The 16,752-nt window shown below is 44.2% G+C and overlaps 1 protein-coding gene across 7 annotated transcripts in view; it reads right to left on the minus strand.

Annotated features, from left to right (window-relative positions):
* Nucleotides 1-16,752, minus strand: part of ALPK1 (alpha kinase 1) — a 177,325-nt gene that overhangs the window by 61,790 nt on the left and 98,783 nt on the right. For 4 of the 7 annotated variants that reach the window (XR_011378302.2, XM_089302927.1, XM_089302928.1 and 1 more), the window contains exons 4-5: nucleotides 16,338-16,569; nucleotides 12,227-12,381 (exon numbers count right to left, since the gene is read on the minus strand). Coding sequence is in view for 3 of the 7 variants with exons in the window: in XM_089302927.1 (XP_089159053.1) it covers nucleotides 12,227-12,381; nucleotides 16,338-16,458 (276 nt within the window). In the remaining 4 variants the exon portion in view is untranslated. The remainder of the gene's footprint in view (nucleotides 1-12,226; nucleotides 12,382-16,337; nucleotides 16,570-16,752) is intronic. The other 3 variants (XR_016212297.1, XM_089302929.1, XM_070047741.2) reach the window with 1 other exon arrangement.

The raw sequence follows: 16,752 nt of genomic DNA on the forward strand, positions 1-16,752 counted from the left end.
GAGGAATAAGTACACAGTGACTCCTGTTGTTGACTTAACAATTTGACACTCTTGTTTCTGGCATCAGTAATCACCCTAGGCTCTAGTCATTAGTTGCCAAGGCTATGGAAACCTTTTGAGTTCACCAACTTCGATCTTATTCAGACAAGGTCATAGTCAAAGTGGAAGTTCTCTCCTCCCTTCAGAGAAAGGTACCTCCTTCTTTGATGGCCCCGTTCTTTCTACTGGGATCTCACTCACAGAGATCTTTCATTTAGGTCCTCTTTTTTATTTTTATTTTTTTTTCCAGAATGTCTTGGCTTTCCATGCCTGTAATGCTCTCATGGGCTCTTCAGCCAGATCCGAATGCCTTAAGGGCTGATTCTGAGGCCAGAGTGCTGTTTAGGACAACTGCCATTCTATGAGTCTGCTGTGCATCCCGCTTCCCATGTTGGATCATCCTATCCCTTTTTTTTTCTTTTTTTTTTTATTTTTGATAGGCAGAGTGGACAGTGAGAGAGAGAGACAGAGAGAGAAAGGTCTTCCCTTGCCGTTGGTTCACCCTCCAATGGCCGCCGCTGCAGCCGGCGCACCGCGCTGATCTGATGGCAGGAGCCAGGATCCAGGTGCTTTTTCCTGGTCTCCCATGGGGTGCAGGGCCCAAGCACCTGGGCCATCCTCCACTGCACTCCCTGGCCATAGCAGAGAGCTGGCCTGGAAGAGGGGCAACCGGGACAGAATCCGGCGCCCCGACCGGGACTAGAACCCGGTGTGCCGGCGCCACAAGGTGGAGGATTAGCCTAGTGAGCCACAGCACCGGCTATCCTATCCCTTTTTTATTCTAGCAGTTAGTGTTAGCAGACACTAGTCTTGTTTGTGTGATCCCTTTGACTCTTAGACCTATCATTGTGATCAATTGTGAACAGAAAATTGATCACTGGGACTAGTGAGATGGCATTGGTACATGCCACCTTGATGGGATTGTACTGGAATCTCCTGGCACATTTCTAACTCCACCATTTGGGGCAAGTCCGATAGAGCATGTCCCAAATTGTACATCTCCTCCCTCTCTTATTCCCATTCTTATATTTAACAGGGATCACTTTTCAGTTAAATTTAAACACCTAATAATAATTGTGTGTTAATTAGAGAGTTCAACCAAAAGTATTAACTAGAACAAAAAAATACTAAAAGGGATAAAGTATTAAATTGTACATCAACAGTCAGGACAAGGGCTGATCAAGTCACTGTTTCTCATAGTGTCCATTTCACATCAACAGGTTTCCTTTTTGGTGCTTGGTTAGTTGTCACCAATCAGAGAGAACATATGATATTTGATATAACCCTACCATACAACCCAGCCATACCACTCCTTGGAATTTACACAAAGGAAATTAAATTGGCAAACTGTCGCTCCCCCTCTTCGTGGAGGAATGACACAGGACCCTGCGCTGTTCTTTTGTCTGCTCAGCCCTTCCCAGGTTTGCTGCTGGTTCTTCCCGGGTTGGCTGCCGTCCCTCCACCTCCGTGGAGGGGCGGGCCCCCTGCCACTTTCCCCACTTCCGCGGGGGAGCGGCACACCGCCGGCCGGCTCTCTAGGGGGCTGCTCAAGTGTTCCTTCAGAGAGATGTTCCTGGTGCATGTTGTCTCTCTCCTCCTTTATAGTCCTCTTCCACCAATCCCAACTCTGCTACCCACACGCCGAGTACGCTGCTCTCCTCCAATCAGGAGCAGGATCAGCTCCTGCAGGTCATCACTCAAGTTGGTGAGAGGCAGCTATGTGAAAGTTGTTTACTCCTCTCCCAGCGCCATATTGTGGGAGAGCAGATGCATAGAATAAGTCTTAATTCCAGTAACTTAGTCTAGTCCGAGTTGCTCCCCACAGCAAACAAAAAAGCTGTCTGCACCTTAATGTTTATTGTAGCTCAATTCACAATAGCTAAGACCTGGAATCAACCCAAATGCCCATCAACAGTAGACTGGATAAAGAAATTATGGAACATGTACTCTATAGAATACTACACAGCAGTCAAAAACAATGGAATCCGGTCATTTGCAACAAAATGGAGGAATCTGGAAAACATCATGCTGAGTGAATTAAGCCAGTTCCAAAGGGACAAATATCATATGTTCTCCCTGATCGGTGACAACTAACTGAGCACCAAAGGGGAAACTTGTTGAAGTGAAATGGACACTATGAGATTTGCCTATTGAGCCGCGGCACCAGCCCCCGGATTCTTAATTTCTAAGATTTCATTTTGAGATCTTAATTTCGTGGGAGAAATTTTCTTTCATGTCATGTCATGTACGGATTTCATTAGTTCATGCATGTGCTTCTGATTACTTCTAAGTAATCCTATGGTCAATTTTTGAATTCTACTTCTGGCATTTCTTCTATCTCATCATCTTCACAATCTAGTATTGAAGTGTTTTGTTCCTTTGGGGGAATCATGTTTTCTTCCTTATTCTTATTTTTTGAATTGATGCATTTGTTATTCAGCATTTGTGGAGATACTTGTTGGTTTCTTCTTTGTTTTTCTTTCCTTTTGGCTGTGGTGGCTTTTATCTTTGGCCTAATCCTCTGCAGATTAGTGGAGTGTCTGCTTTCAGTGAATACCTAGAGGTGTGTGGTAGGTGTGGCCAGGGAGCTCTGTTCAGTTCTCCAGGGTGAAGGGTGTGTCTGAGGTGACACACACAGGTTTAATGTGGTATATCTCTTATTTTTTTTTTTATCAGAAGGGAGATTTGTTCTTGTCTGTTGGTGTAGACTCAGCTGAGCTCCTGTCCTCATAGGAGATGAGTGCTTGGGCACTAGCCCCAGTGGGTATAGTAATCATCCACTCTACCACAATGACCACACAAAGGATCTGTGTGTCCTCAGTATAATCTCAGATTCCCCAGCGATGTCACTCTTCATGTAACCAGGGAGCCCTAAATGTGTGGAGCCTCCCACAGTGACTGCCCAAAGTTCCAGCCATACTCTGAGTCCTCCCACACAGCCTCAGTGTTTTCACAGTCCCAGTACACAAGCCTCCCACAGTTATGAGCACCCAGCCCCCTGTCTGTTCTCTCCACCAAACTCAGGAGTCTCCACTGACTGGTTGTTGGGTGCAGACATGAGCTAGCACAGCTGTTACATATGTCCAAAGTGGCACCTACTTTCTATCAGCTTGATACAAGATGCCATTGCAGGGTGATTGGGGAGAGAGAAACGTGTCCCCCTTTGTTTTTTCTCTTCTAGCTTGATGGGTTCACTATCCTCCATGAGGCTCCAAGCCAGATTCCCTCTAGGCTCTTCCTACAGCTTTATTGCCAGTGGCCTGGGCTGCTGCAATCTGATTTCACTTCACTCTCCAATGCTGGTGTGGAGGCTTTCAGCTGCTGTGGTCTAGAGTTGTGGGTGTCTGTGCCCTCTATGTAGGTTCACTGTATCCCTCTAATTTGCATAGAGTTTCCTCTGCTGCTTTCTTCCTAACTCTTTCCTGAGACTGCACTCTTTCCACTTTTTTAAAACTATCTTCTCCTAGACTAGAGCAGTAAGCTCCCTTCCTGCTCCACCATCTTAATCCAATACCTTAATGTGTCTTTTTGAGGGGAAGCAATTCAATCCTTGACACTTGGTAAGACTGTCATAATCCTAAAATTTCATTGCTGTTTATTAATAACAAAGTTTATTGGTGGCTGTCCTTTCATGTAGGCTAAAGTTGAGATACAACTCTGATATTTTGCTCCACATGTCTTAATTGCCCTTTCTAGGATCCAGAATGAGGGATTAGCCCTTAGCTTATTAATGGAGCAAAAGAAAACTTCCCATTGCTGAATCACAGAATGGCTTAGAAATCTTCTGCTTGGAATTGGCATGTGTCACTTCTAGTCATATTTAATTGGCTAAAACAAGTCATATGGCTAAGCATGAAAACTGGGTTGAAAGCTATGTGTTTTTTTTTTTCAGAGGAAGGCAGGCAAGTCATATGGCAATAGTGAATATGAGGGAAAATGATCCAATCTACCTCAATTTGCCTCATCTCAATCATCAAATGATGTCAGCTGTTTTTCTGTAATGGCTTCCTCTCTCTACTTCTCTCAAGTCTAACATTCACTCAGGTCCTTCATAAGAATACACTTTCCTAGGCAGATCAGTGTACTCTCCAATGTAGATTGCCCCACTTTAATTTATATTATGCACAATAAACAAAATTATGTTATTTTGCATTATTGAGCTTCTCTTTCAGAAAGCATTTAGTTAAATGCTTTCCATTTCTGAGAGATATGTGGCTTTTATCCCTCTGACCACTGCCCAGCTGATTATATGAATGTAGGCCACACGCAGGACAATATAATTTCTATGCTACCACATGTGCATATCAATCATGATTTCTCTAAATAGCACCTCTTTGCACTCATTCATTAGTTCAAGATCATTTACTCAAGATTCATGAGTTTAAGTGTCAGGAGTATAATAGTAAACACAGGTAAGAATTCTGTCCTAATGGAATTTGTAGTCAATTGGCAGGGATGAAAGGGGAGACAGGCATAAAAGAAACCCCACAAACAAATGTTAACTGCAACTTTAAAGGTTCTACAAAGGTGGTGCATTAGAGAACTCACAATAGGAGAATGTGATCTAGTCTCAGCAATCATGGACAGCCTCCCTAAAGAATGGAAACCTGAACTGAAGATGACAGACACATAGAGATTAATCATGAAAAGGATGGAAGAGTACCTTGGGACTGGAGAGTAGCTATGTGCATGGGACACTCATGCTGAGAGTGTGGAGGCATGAGGTCAGAGGGTAGAGCAAGTGTAGCAGAGGGAAGGTCTGCACCTTGCAGGGCCTGTGGGTTTTATTACAGAATTTTGAATTCCTAGGTATTATGGGGTGACAGGGCTGGATTTGTAGTTTGCATGAATCATTGTGTGCATGGAGAAAGGTTGTGGAGTAGTGAAACATGTTGGATGGGGAGATTTCTCAGGAAGCAAAGGCAACAGACTAGGCATGACATGACTGCCACTTGGGCTGGTATTATTGGTTGAATGTTACCCTAAAAGTTCACATGCTGGAAATTTAATCTTTAATGTAACAGTGTTGGGAAATGGGATGTAATAAGTGATCCCGTCATCAGGACTCTGCCATCATGAGTGGATTAATGCTACTGCAGGTGTGTGTTACTTTTCTCAAGATGGATTTGCTATAAAGGTGAATTTGGCCCTCTCTTGCTCTCACCCTCTCTAGTTCTTCCAACTCCCACCATGGGATAATGCAGCATGACAGTCCTCCCCACACAACCATGCAATAGTCTTGGACTTCTCAGCCTTCAGAAATACAAGCCAAATATATCTCGATTCATTATGATTTACCCACTGTCAGGTGTTTTGTTACAGCAGCAGCAGCAAAGAGACATAGAGCAGTATTGCTGGGTGGAAATGACTTGGGGAAATATTTAGAAAGTAAAATTGATGACTTGTTGATGACATGGCAGTCAACGAGGAGAAAGTGATAAAAATGACTCTGAAATGTCCAGCTTTTGGGGCTAGCTCTGTGGCATAGTAGGTTAAGCCTCTGCCTGCAGTGCCGGCCTCCCTTATGGACACCAGTTCATGTCCCTCTGCTCCTCTTCTGATGCAGCTCTCTTCTTATGGCCTGAGAAAGCAGTGGAAGATGACCCTGCACCCACATGGGAAACCCAGAAGAAGCTCCTGACTCCTGGGTTTGGATTGGTTCAGCTCCAGCCATTGCAGCCATCTAGGTCGTGAACCAGTGGACAGAAGGTTTTTCTCTCCGTTTCTCCCTATCTCTGTCTGTGGTTCTACCTTTCAAATAAATAAAGAAAAATCTTTAAAAAAGTGTCCAGCTTGTGCTAGTGGACTGCTAGTAGTGCCACTCAGTGGATTCTAGAGGAGGACCATATTTTGGGTGAGGACTGAGGATGACCATGAGTTTGAAGTGTCAGTAAGACAGCCAGGATGAAAATTTAAGAGTGCAAACATCACCTCCTCCTCTTGTGCCCTTCATATTATGTCAGTACCCACCCCAACCACCCCAAATGATCAGCACATGCAGTTTGTTCTGCCTTTTCCGAGTAGCTTACCTCCAGTCCCCTGATCTACTATCCTGGCTACGGGACCTAATAAAATATTTAAAAATTGTTGCAAGCTCAATGACACCATTTGGTTGGAGTAGGGTCATTTCTGAGCCAATCTTTCAGTTAATTAATTAATTAATTAACTAAATTTACTCCAGTAGGGGGAGAGATCTTGCATATGCTCATTCATTCCCATAAAGTTTTTTTTTTTTAAAAAAAATCCAAAATAGCATAAGAAAAAAATGAAACACTGTAGGTGTGTATACATATATATACATATATATAAAATATATAATTCTTGGTCTCTCTTCAAATCACTACAAGATCATGAGGATATTTAAAAAGTATTTGTGGAACTGTTGAAATCCTTACTTAAGGTATACTAAGCTGATCTTCTGTATATTAAGATAATCGAAAATGAATCTTGATGTGAATGGAAGGGGAGAGGGAGTGGGAAAGGGGAGGGTTGTGGGTGGGAGGGACGGTATGGGGGGGAAAGCCATTGTAACCCATGAGTCGTACTTTGGAAATTTATATTCATTAAATAAAAGATAAAAAAAAAAGAAAAAGAAAAAGCACAAAGGCTTCAATCTTTTACACACACACAAAAAAAATAAATAAAAAGTATTTGTGGGAGTGGACATTTGGCACAGTGGTTAGGTGGTTGTTTTGGACACTCACATCCCACATCCAGAGTGTATGTGTTTGAGTCTCTGTTCTACTTCCAATCCAGCTTCCTGCTAATGCACTATTCTTGGGAGACAACAAGTGATGGCTCAAGTATTTGTACCCCTGCCACCCACATGGGAAACCCAGAACACCTACATCCTGGCTTCAACCTGACTCAGCTGCAGCTGTTGTGGGTATTAGAAATAAAAATCTAAAAAAAGTAAAACAATGATTTAGGGCATAAAGGCTAGGAGATTACTTATTTACATGATTGTAGAGTTGAAAAGAAAATGCGGAAAAAAAATCCTCATTCTGAGCTTGCTTCATCTCCTCTACCTGTTGTGTGAACCTATAAAAAATACCCTGTTTCTCCCTCAGGAGGCATCACAGAGAATTCAGGGCTGACTCCAAGCCAGTCTCTCTCTCCACAGAAGCAGGGCTGGCAAGAGCGCCCTCCTCCATCAGCATCAGGATTCCCAACATGGCGTAGGAGATTTCAAAATCAAAGCCTAGCAAACAGTTCTTGGCCTTGTAGCCCAATCTGCTCCCAGTTGCCACAGACATGGAAATCCAAACTCACTTTTTATTTCTTTTTAAGTTTATTTTCACTTATCTGAAAGGCAGCATGACGATACACAGAGAGAGCAATATATTCCATCTACTGGCTCACGCCCCAAGTGCCCTCAACAGCAAAGCCAGGAACCTGAAACTCAATCTGAGTCTTCCATGTAGGTGGCAGGACCCAAGTTCTTCAACTGTCACCTGCCGCCTGCCTGAATGCATGTGGAACAGGAAGCTGGACTCGGAAGCTGAGCTGGACTCAAACCCAGGCAGTCTGCTGTGGGATGTGCCAAATGCCTGCCCCAGTCTCCTTTTCAAAGCTCTATTTTCAGATTGTCCTTACTTGTGTACCAGCTCTTCTTTCTAGGAGAGTGCAAGTTACTGGAAAATTTCCCAAAGGTGGCATCCACATTGTGGTTGGCAGCTGCACTCCTGGGCAGCTCTGAAACAGAGACAGGTTTGGGACGTCAGCACTCAACAGCGACAGCCTGAGGCTGAGCTGAACAGAAGCTGAGGCTAAATGCCTTCAATACTTTTTGAAAAATCCATCAAAGGTTTTGCTATACGATATTTATAAGAGTCTTACTGTTCTCTTTCAAAAACTGAAATGCCCTTCTCCGGCACTTGAAAAAAGTTGCTCACGCTTTTCATCTTCCCTCTTGGAGTGTAAACATTGTTTTGAGTGAAAAGAGCTGAAGGCGCGCATACTTTCCCTTGAAATTTTATTTTTAAATAAGAGAAGGAGAAAATCCTTTTTTTCCTGACTACTACTAATAATACAGGTCAAAGTGTCAGACCATATACAATTAAATGGAAAACAAAAAAGTTGCCCCTCTTTTTCCCACCGCACAATGGCCCTGGAATATAAATTACCGACGAAGATGAAATAATACTTCAAAGCGCGTAGGGCAGGGCAGGGCAGTGTTTACAAAGTATTTTCTATGGCAGGATGAGACATTAAAGATGATGGTAACCCATGGACTTGGGGGCGTCTCTGAATAGACCAAAACTAGCATGAGGTAGGATTTTAGGTCCTCATCCCCGTGACCCCGCGATATGCTTGGTTTTACAAGGGCAGGTGCAGTTATCAACAGATGTTTCAGCAGTAAATAATTGGTATCATCTCGGAAAAGACCCATCCACCTGGGGAGAGGGCATAATACGGAAAAGGCTGCCCAGCTATTACAGCCACATTAATCTCCCATCTCTCCCAGTTTCCCGGGGAGCATTCTGCAGGTGTTTTTTCTGGGAGAGAGCGGACAGACTCTCTCAAGTCAGCAAGCTTTGTGTAGAGTGTAAAAGAGCTTGGCCCCTGCCATAAATTTCTGTCTGTGGCCACCAAAGGAAAAAGGATTGGGGAGTTGGGGGCTGGTAAGGGGAGGAAGGAGAGAGGTGGGGAGGGAGTGGGTGGGGGAGGGAGTGTAGAACAGAAAACAAAACATAAAACACATAACATTTTCCTGAAGTTCAGATTAAGAGATGCACGTTAAAGTTGACTCATAATTTCACCAACTCAGGAACTGTGGAAAATAGTTGCTTTTAACATGCTTTTTTCTTTCTTAACCATTCTATGCTTAATTATGACCTGTTATTTGTGTAAATAACAAGGTACAATGCTAATTTTAAAAATCGAGGGGACAAGTCAGGGGAGGATTCATTTCAAGATTAAAAAAGCATGGAAAGCTTTTATGAATCAATTTCGAGAATACAACAAAAAGAGCTGAAAAGAGAATCTTAGCAGCCTTGAGCTGTTGTTTTGTGTGACAATGAGTCGCTTATGAAAACTTGACCATCTAGCTTTCAGTGAACTCTCATGTTGGAACGGATGGGACATAAAGAATTGGGACAAAAAAAATCATTTACCAAGCTGAGGTTTTGAAAGCAGTGAGAGTTTAGGAGAGCCTGACCCACAGGGTGATACAGTTCTCCATGTTTACAAAACAGAGTGAGTTAGTAAGTGTGCACTGGGGTCTGGTGCGAGGAAATCCTCCTGCAAGTCTTATGGAGGTGTGGTTGCTTAACTCAGAGGTTGCTGGGTAAGCTAAAGAAAATGATGCTCAGGTTCAGAAAGCTCCCAGGTTAAATAACAACAAGGCACTAAGGAAGACCCAATGGACTGATTCTCAGAGCTGCCCATGAGGGACCTGTTGAGTTGTGCAAATATGTATAATGTGCAAAGGAATTTCCAAAAGTTGGTGGAAAAATGGAATTAAAAGATAAGCTGTTTTAGCTCAAAACAATTTTGAAGTCCATGCACAATTTCGAAATCAAATGCATTTTTCATGAACTTTTGGAAGCTTCTTTGTCTAGGCACATAGCAGGAGGAATAATGAACGGGCTCTGTAAACAGCAGAACCATGAGTTGCCTATCTCCTAACTCATGTTAGTTCCCCAGTGCAGTGGGACTTGCACTATTAAAATTCAGTTGTCTTCAATTTTTCAGCTGATGTCATCACCAGCTTTGAATGCAGCAGGGGTATCTGATGACTGTAGGATGGGACAGGACAAAGAAAGCCCTGGTTATAGTGATGTGTTGCATCTCCATCTCTCAGGCTATTTTCAAAACTCAGAGGAACTTAATAGGCCAAAGGTTAATGCAAGAACCAGTCCCTCAGTGAGGCCATTCTTCCCTCACCTTCCTAACACACCACTAGACCAATCTCATGTGGCAAATAAAGCAACTGTTGCTCTTTCAGAAAAGTTCTGGTCTACACAGCAGTCCCCAGGACAGATGTAGAAGAGTTCTGTGGGCTCTGACCACCTTCACATTGGATTGTCCTTCTCTCCTTCCCTGTGTCCTCTCCACTTGCAACCCTTTTTAAGCTCTCTGCGCTTCCCTCTGGCTTGCCATCATCGTCATCTCTCAAACTTTAGCATGTACAGATTCATCCAGACAGCTTGTTAAATGCTCCTTGCTGGACTCCCATCCCCAGAGTTTTAGATTCAGTAAGAGATTTTGACTGTGGCCCAAGAACAAGAATTTGCAAAGAATCCCTGGATGATGCTAATGCTGTTGTTGGAAGGTCTTACTTTAAGAACTGCTGCTTTAGAGTTGCACAGTCCAGTGAAATGGTGGCCCTTAGCAAATGTGGCCGCTTAAATAAAAATTAGAAAGAGATCAATAAAACCACAAATTCAGTCTTTCAGTCACATTTGTATGTTTCAAGTGCTCAAGAGCCACAGGCAGATTATGGTGGCTTCTGTATTGCACAGCACAGATACAGAATTTTTTTTAATCTTTGCAGAGGTTTCTACCAGATAGCCAATAGCTTGCTTTAGAGTAAACAAGTCTCAGGACTTCTACCTGTGCTTTCAAGTTCTTCACTCGGGGCTGCCTGCTGCCTGTCCGAGAAGTTGGGTCAGACAGAGAAGGAGCCAATGGCGCAGCTCCAGCACTCACTGGTCTGTTCCCTAGGTAAATTCATCTCTCTGCTCCTTGAGTTCCTCATTTGTAAAATGAGAATGATAACATCCACTGCAGGACTTGGAGAATTAAATGAGATGATGTATATGCAACTACTTTGTAAACTCTATAGTGAGACAAAAATTAGAGTTATTATTTCATTCTACCTCTCCACAAATAATGGCCAGTAATTTAAACCCTCTAGTTCAGCATTGCATTCTGTCCAAAGATTCACTTCCCTTGGCCTGCAATCCCCTGTCTATTTACCCTGCCTTGTTTAATTTTGGGGGCAGCTGAAAGAAGCGGAAATTTTTACTGTTTCTGGGCAGCTTCTGAAGATGTTCTGGTATGTCCTAGATTTTTTTTTTTGCTTCAATAAGAAATGGCAATGTCTTTACATGTATTTTGAGATGACCCAAATATATGACCTCATTATTCTGATATAGTAAAATTTTAGGATACTGTCACTGTTTCTAATGCCTTCAGATAAATAATGTTTTTATCTGCGAAAAACACATATACATTGGCAGACATTTGGCCCAGTGCTTTAGACACTACTTGGGCTACTTACATCCCATACTGGGGAGTCTGGGTTTGAGTTCTGCTTCCAATTCCTTTTCCAAATTCCTGCTAATGTGCACCCTGAGGGACAGCCATGATGGCTCAAGTAATTGGATCTGTGCCACCCATTTGGGAGACCTGGATTGAATTCCTGGCTCCAGCTTCAGCCTGACACAGCCCTGCTTATTGTGGCATTACTAGAGCAGGCCAGAGAATGGGCCTCTCTCTCTCTCTCACTCCCCCCCACCCCTTTGCCTCTCAAAAACAAAAAGAAAAACAAAAAACAGATAAGCTAATAAACTTTTTCCCTTGACAATCATCTGAGAAATGTGAACAAAAAGCTATGTTGCCTTAAAGGAAAATGGTAGTCTTTGCACCATGTCCAGGACCTACGCCTGACTCCTGAGATCTAATCTGAGTCCCTGCGTGATTCTTGAGACTTTCTCCTATCTGGGTTGGAGGTACTGATTTGATTCATTGCCACTGAGTTGAAGAATAAGCATGTCAATGATGCAAAGATTCCAGGTGGGGCCCAGGGAAAGGACATGCCAGATCTCCATGGCTTAGCTCTCAGGCCACACTGATGAAACAGTGGTAAATTTTTGTTTTTGATCCAGTCAAGTTTTAGAAAGCAGCATTTCAAAATGAAAATGCTATGAGGCACAGTGGGATCAAAACCACTTCTCTCGCCCTCCAAGGATACGTAAACATTTCAGGGTGACAGGCACTGCATTAGTCCCACTGACCACCTTTTTCTCACTTTTACTAGATATGGCTTCCAACACAAGATCTCACAAACAAATGATGCTTTTCAAGCAGCCATTTCCCCCACATTAGTCAATCTGGCACAACTGAGCATAAGGGTAGGGGGACGGCTGGTGCTTTGAAGAAATTTAATCCATTAGACCATTTAGTGTCTAACTGCCTCACTTGGGGATGTCAGAGGGACAGGTGGTGTGGCTCGTCCTACCAGTAACGGCTGCAACCCGGCGCCAATCACATCTTGCAGGTTTGTTTTGTCCTCTGGGCCCACGGCTTGTTTGTACTGCCACTTTTCAGGCACGAAGGGCCACTTCATTTCCTTTGCCTCCTGGATCAGGGTCCTTAACTCGCTGGGGAGTGAAGCTGCAAAGGTCAGAGTTCAGTTAAGGAAATTGCAGTCAAAGAAAAGGCTGTTGAGCTACTAGTGTTATGATGAAGCACCTCCGTGGCAGAACAGCACTTTTCCCTGCCTCTTGCTGGCTGGCCAGGGCTGTTGCTTCTGATGCAGAGAATAATAGCGAGGGGCTATCTGTCAGGGGTGGCCCTGGCCTACTTTGCCCTACAGGTAAGTTGGGGTAGTCAGGCATTAAGAAAGGTTTTTAGCAGGAAGTAAAGCGCTTCAGTGACCACCTCTGCATGAAGAATCAGAGAAAGGAATGAAGGAAATATTATTTTCCCTGTAAAATGAGACAGGGACTGGAATGGAATGGCATTTAGGGCTTGTGGCAGCTGGGTAATGCAGAAGCCATTTGTACAACTTCTTTCGCTTCTCTAAGACCTCGCCTCAGCTCATGCTTTCACTATGGTCCTTGAATCCAGACAACAAACACAGAAAGCACAAATGGGATTTGGAATGGCGCCATTCTTTGTGCAATGGTCCTGTTTCAAGTTAGTAGATACATCTAATCTCTGATGGGCACCAGACTTATGTGTGTCTATGCAATCTCCTGTCCAAACTTCAGAAACCAAAAAGACTCAGACTGAACCCATCAACTGTTTTCCCTCTATTTTATCTATTTTGATTAATGGCACTACCATTCATTGAGTCACCCACATACGAAACCTAGGAGTCAGTCTAGACATTTTGTTCTCTTTCCCTCCCCAAATCTAGTTGTTTATCAAATCTTGTGGCTTATAAAACCCATCTTCTCCTTTTGCTTTTCAGTAGTCCTTGTCTGAATGACTGCCTCCAATCTTGCTTCATCCCCCCCACCCCATCTTCTACAACTTTTTTTCTAAGACCAAGATGGTCTGGGCCATTGCGCTACAAAAATTCTTTCATAGTTTTCACATCCTGTTCTGGCTGCCTGTACTGCTCTTCTCCAATGTCTTTACGACCAAACAAGCCCACTCTCTTCAGCAGACATTGCCACTCCTGGTCAGCCTGCTGTGACCTCACTGTGGAATCCAGATGCCCTGAGTGCCCATAAGCCCTCAGTGTGTCAGCTTCTTTCGGCCTTCATCCCACTGCTCTGTAACTACATCTGTTTCTCTCATTACATCATGAGCTCCAGAATGACAAGTGTCATGTCTCAACATTTTTGTAAATCATACCACAATGGGTAAAAGACCATCATGGTCAGAAGAGCTGATTAGTCTTATATCTACATGAAGCATATTACATTGTGCAAAAGAGATATGACACAAAATGAAAAACAGACAGGGTAGAAAATCTTAATTCTGCCTTGGTTTTGCAGTGCCTTTTTGTGAACTTGCCACTAACCAGGCAAATGTCAGGAAGTCTCTTGGTGCAGAAGGACCATCTGATGTTGTGGGGATATCATATGAGTCACAACAGTGAGTGATCTGCACTGATTACCAAGGATACGCTATAAGTATGACACCAAAATCATCACCCCTTTTTCAGCAGCCCAGGGGTACTGGACACTTACTCTGTAATAGGATTCCCTCAGTGAATGCAGGGCCACAGGATTAGTGACCTACGTGTCATATTCTGCTGGAAAATCTTACCCTCTAACTGCCACAGGCATAATTTGTTATCAATCTTTTAAAAAGCTATTTATTTATGAGAGAGAGAGAGAGAGAGAGAGAGAGAGAGAGAGAGAGAGAAAGAGAGAGAGAGAGAATGTGCTCATCTGCTGATTCACTTCTCAAATGCCTGCAACTGATAGGGCTGGACCAGGCTGAAGTCAGGAACCAGGAACTCAATCCAGGTCATCCCCTTGGGTGGAAGGGACCTAAGTAATTGAGCTTCACCTGCTAGCTCCCTGGAAGCCAAGGTGGCACTCTGATTTAGGATGCTGGGAGCCCAAGCGGAACCTGGGGGCCTAACCTACTTGGTCACAACAGCTGACCCCAAAATAAGTGTTTAAACTACATCTCTGTATGGATTTCAGTTCCTTCTGCATCTTCAGAGAAGGTGTTAAGTATAGTCACCCATGCTGGCAAGGACAATTTCTGAAGGACAAGGATGGACTTGTGAGGAGAGAGCAAAGAATAAAAACCATGATGCTTGTGTTCTGGTCTCCGGCTCGCCTTGCCGCCACGAGCGACCCTGTACTAACGAATGCCTTTTTCTCAGAGCACACGTGATGACCGCCCTGGTGGAGCTGCCTGGCTGCCAGGGCTGCTCAGAAAGCACCTGCCGGGGGCGGGGCTAAGCATTCAGGCTGCGTCCAATCGGCATGCCCACCTCGCACTCCGCCGGTCCCCGCTGCCCTGCCAAGGCGCAGGTGAGTACCAGCGGCGCCCGCGGCCCTGCCGAGGTTTCCTGCCTCGTCGGCTTATCCCACTCTGTGGAGCCGGACTGTCAGCCCCGGGCGGGCGGAGCAGCAGCAGCCTCCTCTGCCTTTCTGGTCGTTGACGTCGCCCTAGCAGCTTACCTGCAGGGCTGTGTCCAATTTAGTGATTTTACAGCCGTGATTTGCCTTATCTGGAACTAAACTGATTATTTCTCCTGTTCTGTGGTGTTTGGGAAGAAACAAGGAGAAAAATGCTACCGGCTTGGGTGGGAGCTCAGGGTCTTCAAGTGGGGAGAACAGAAAGCTTAGAGGAATTTGTGCTGCGGAGACAAAAGGGGGGTGATGTAGTAAAATGACAAGCAAAAACCGCCGCTGGTGAAAAGGGCACACAAACACACAGCCCCTGGGGAGGACGAAGACCAGCAACAGGGTGTGATCTGTGGCCGACGGGAACCGGCCAGCTCTCAGGCTGACAGGCACATGTCCGCGGGGAGCAAAGTCACACACTGGTGTCTGGGCTGTAAAGAAGAGCTGTGGGTTGACTGGATGTAAGGGAGCTTATCTTTTTTTTCCCCCAAAGAAACCTTTTATTTAATAAGTATAAATTTCATAAGTACAACTTTAGGAATATAGTGATTCTTCCCACTGATCTTGAACATGAGTGACAGGTTACAAATCATCAAGACTTCCTCCGGCATCTGAGAGTGCCACTGTGAAAATGTGTGGGCCTGAATGCGAGAACCTGGAATGAAAGACTCTCCCAAAACCTTTTCCCGTTATAGAATCCACGGCCACAAAAGAGATGGAGAACTTACTTCTGTAAGGAATAGCAAAACATTAAGTACAAAGAAAAAGAGTAAAGCTATGTGAAAAGGACATACTTAAAGAAATGGAGGAAAATTTAGTTGAATGATAAGGCAAAATCTAAAGAAAAGGAGGGCTGCCTCTCCTAAAACTGGCTAAAGAGGAGCTAAGCATTGCTTTAACATTCTACACTTTGCCACGAAAACTTCCCAAATAATGACTTATTTCAAAACTATGAGTAGCACAAACTATGAAATGAGCCAAAAGCCAAATTCTTAAATACCACTCATGATGCAATCAGTATATATTGGGGTGAACGGGTTTAGTCTATAAATGATATGAGAGTATACAATGAGGGATGTAGTGGTTATCTGAAAGAGACTGGACTGATGTGATGACATATTTATGAAAACGGTAGAAGTCTATGGAAACTGATGAGGCACAAAATTCTAGCTTGAAAAAAAGTCCATGCTGCCATTCAGAAGTTGCTTCAATTTTTTAATAATTGAAATTTATGTGTACCAGCCAACTTGGACCCTTTGTTCTTCCTGCACTAAACTGTTGCTTGTAGCCTCATGTTTACTGAAGCCTAAAATTAGAACTGACAGCAATTCACTGCAACAAAGTGGGCTTCCTCCCCGGCCCGTCGGCCAGCAGCCCATGTCCCATTCATGCCCTAGAGATCCACTCATCTCTCGGTGGTCATCTGCCAAGAGAAGAAAAATAGGGCAGAGAGGAGAGTGTGTTGTTTGAGCAGGGGAGAGGAGAGTGAACCTGCTGGCTCACCCCTGGTGCCTCCCATCAGAAGCTCACCTCTGCACCGCTGGTCCTCACTCTTGTCTTCTTCTGACACATCTGGGGCCTCCAACAAGAGCTGATCCAGTACTTGCTTGCACTCTTGCAGCAGTGCCACCACAGCTCTTTGATTATTCATGATGACTACCCACCCTCCACGATGAATCGGGTGTCCCTGGGTCTATGGTGATCAATTACATGGGAGAAGACATCGATTCTCAATAAAGGAGCCCCTTGAAGCCTGAGATACCTGGGGAACAAAAGAGGGCCAAAGATGATTAACTGAAGCACCATCAATTATCCGTAAGACTCAAGCAGGGAGGGATAATAGGGCAGACCCATGAAAATACATGACAGCCCCTGAGGATGTTATTAGGGGAGTGTGTGAAATTACCGCAACGCCTGGTCTAGATGGGCAGCACCTCGAAGGCAT

The sequence above is a fragment of the Oryctolagus cuniculus genome, chromosome 8 (genome assembly GCF_051225735.1).
Source record: "Oryctolagus cuniculus isolate XC-2025 breed Fujian yellow rabbit chromosome 8, ASM5122573v1, whole genome shotgun sequence".
NCBI classification, from domain to species: domain Eukaryota; kingdom Metazoa; phylum Chordata; class Mammalia; order Lagomorpha; family Leporidae; genus Oryctolagus; species Oryctolagus cuniculus.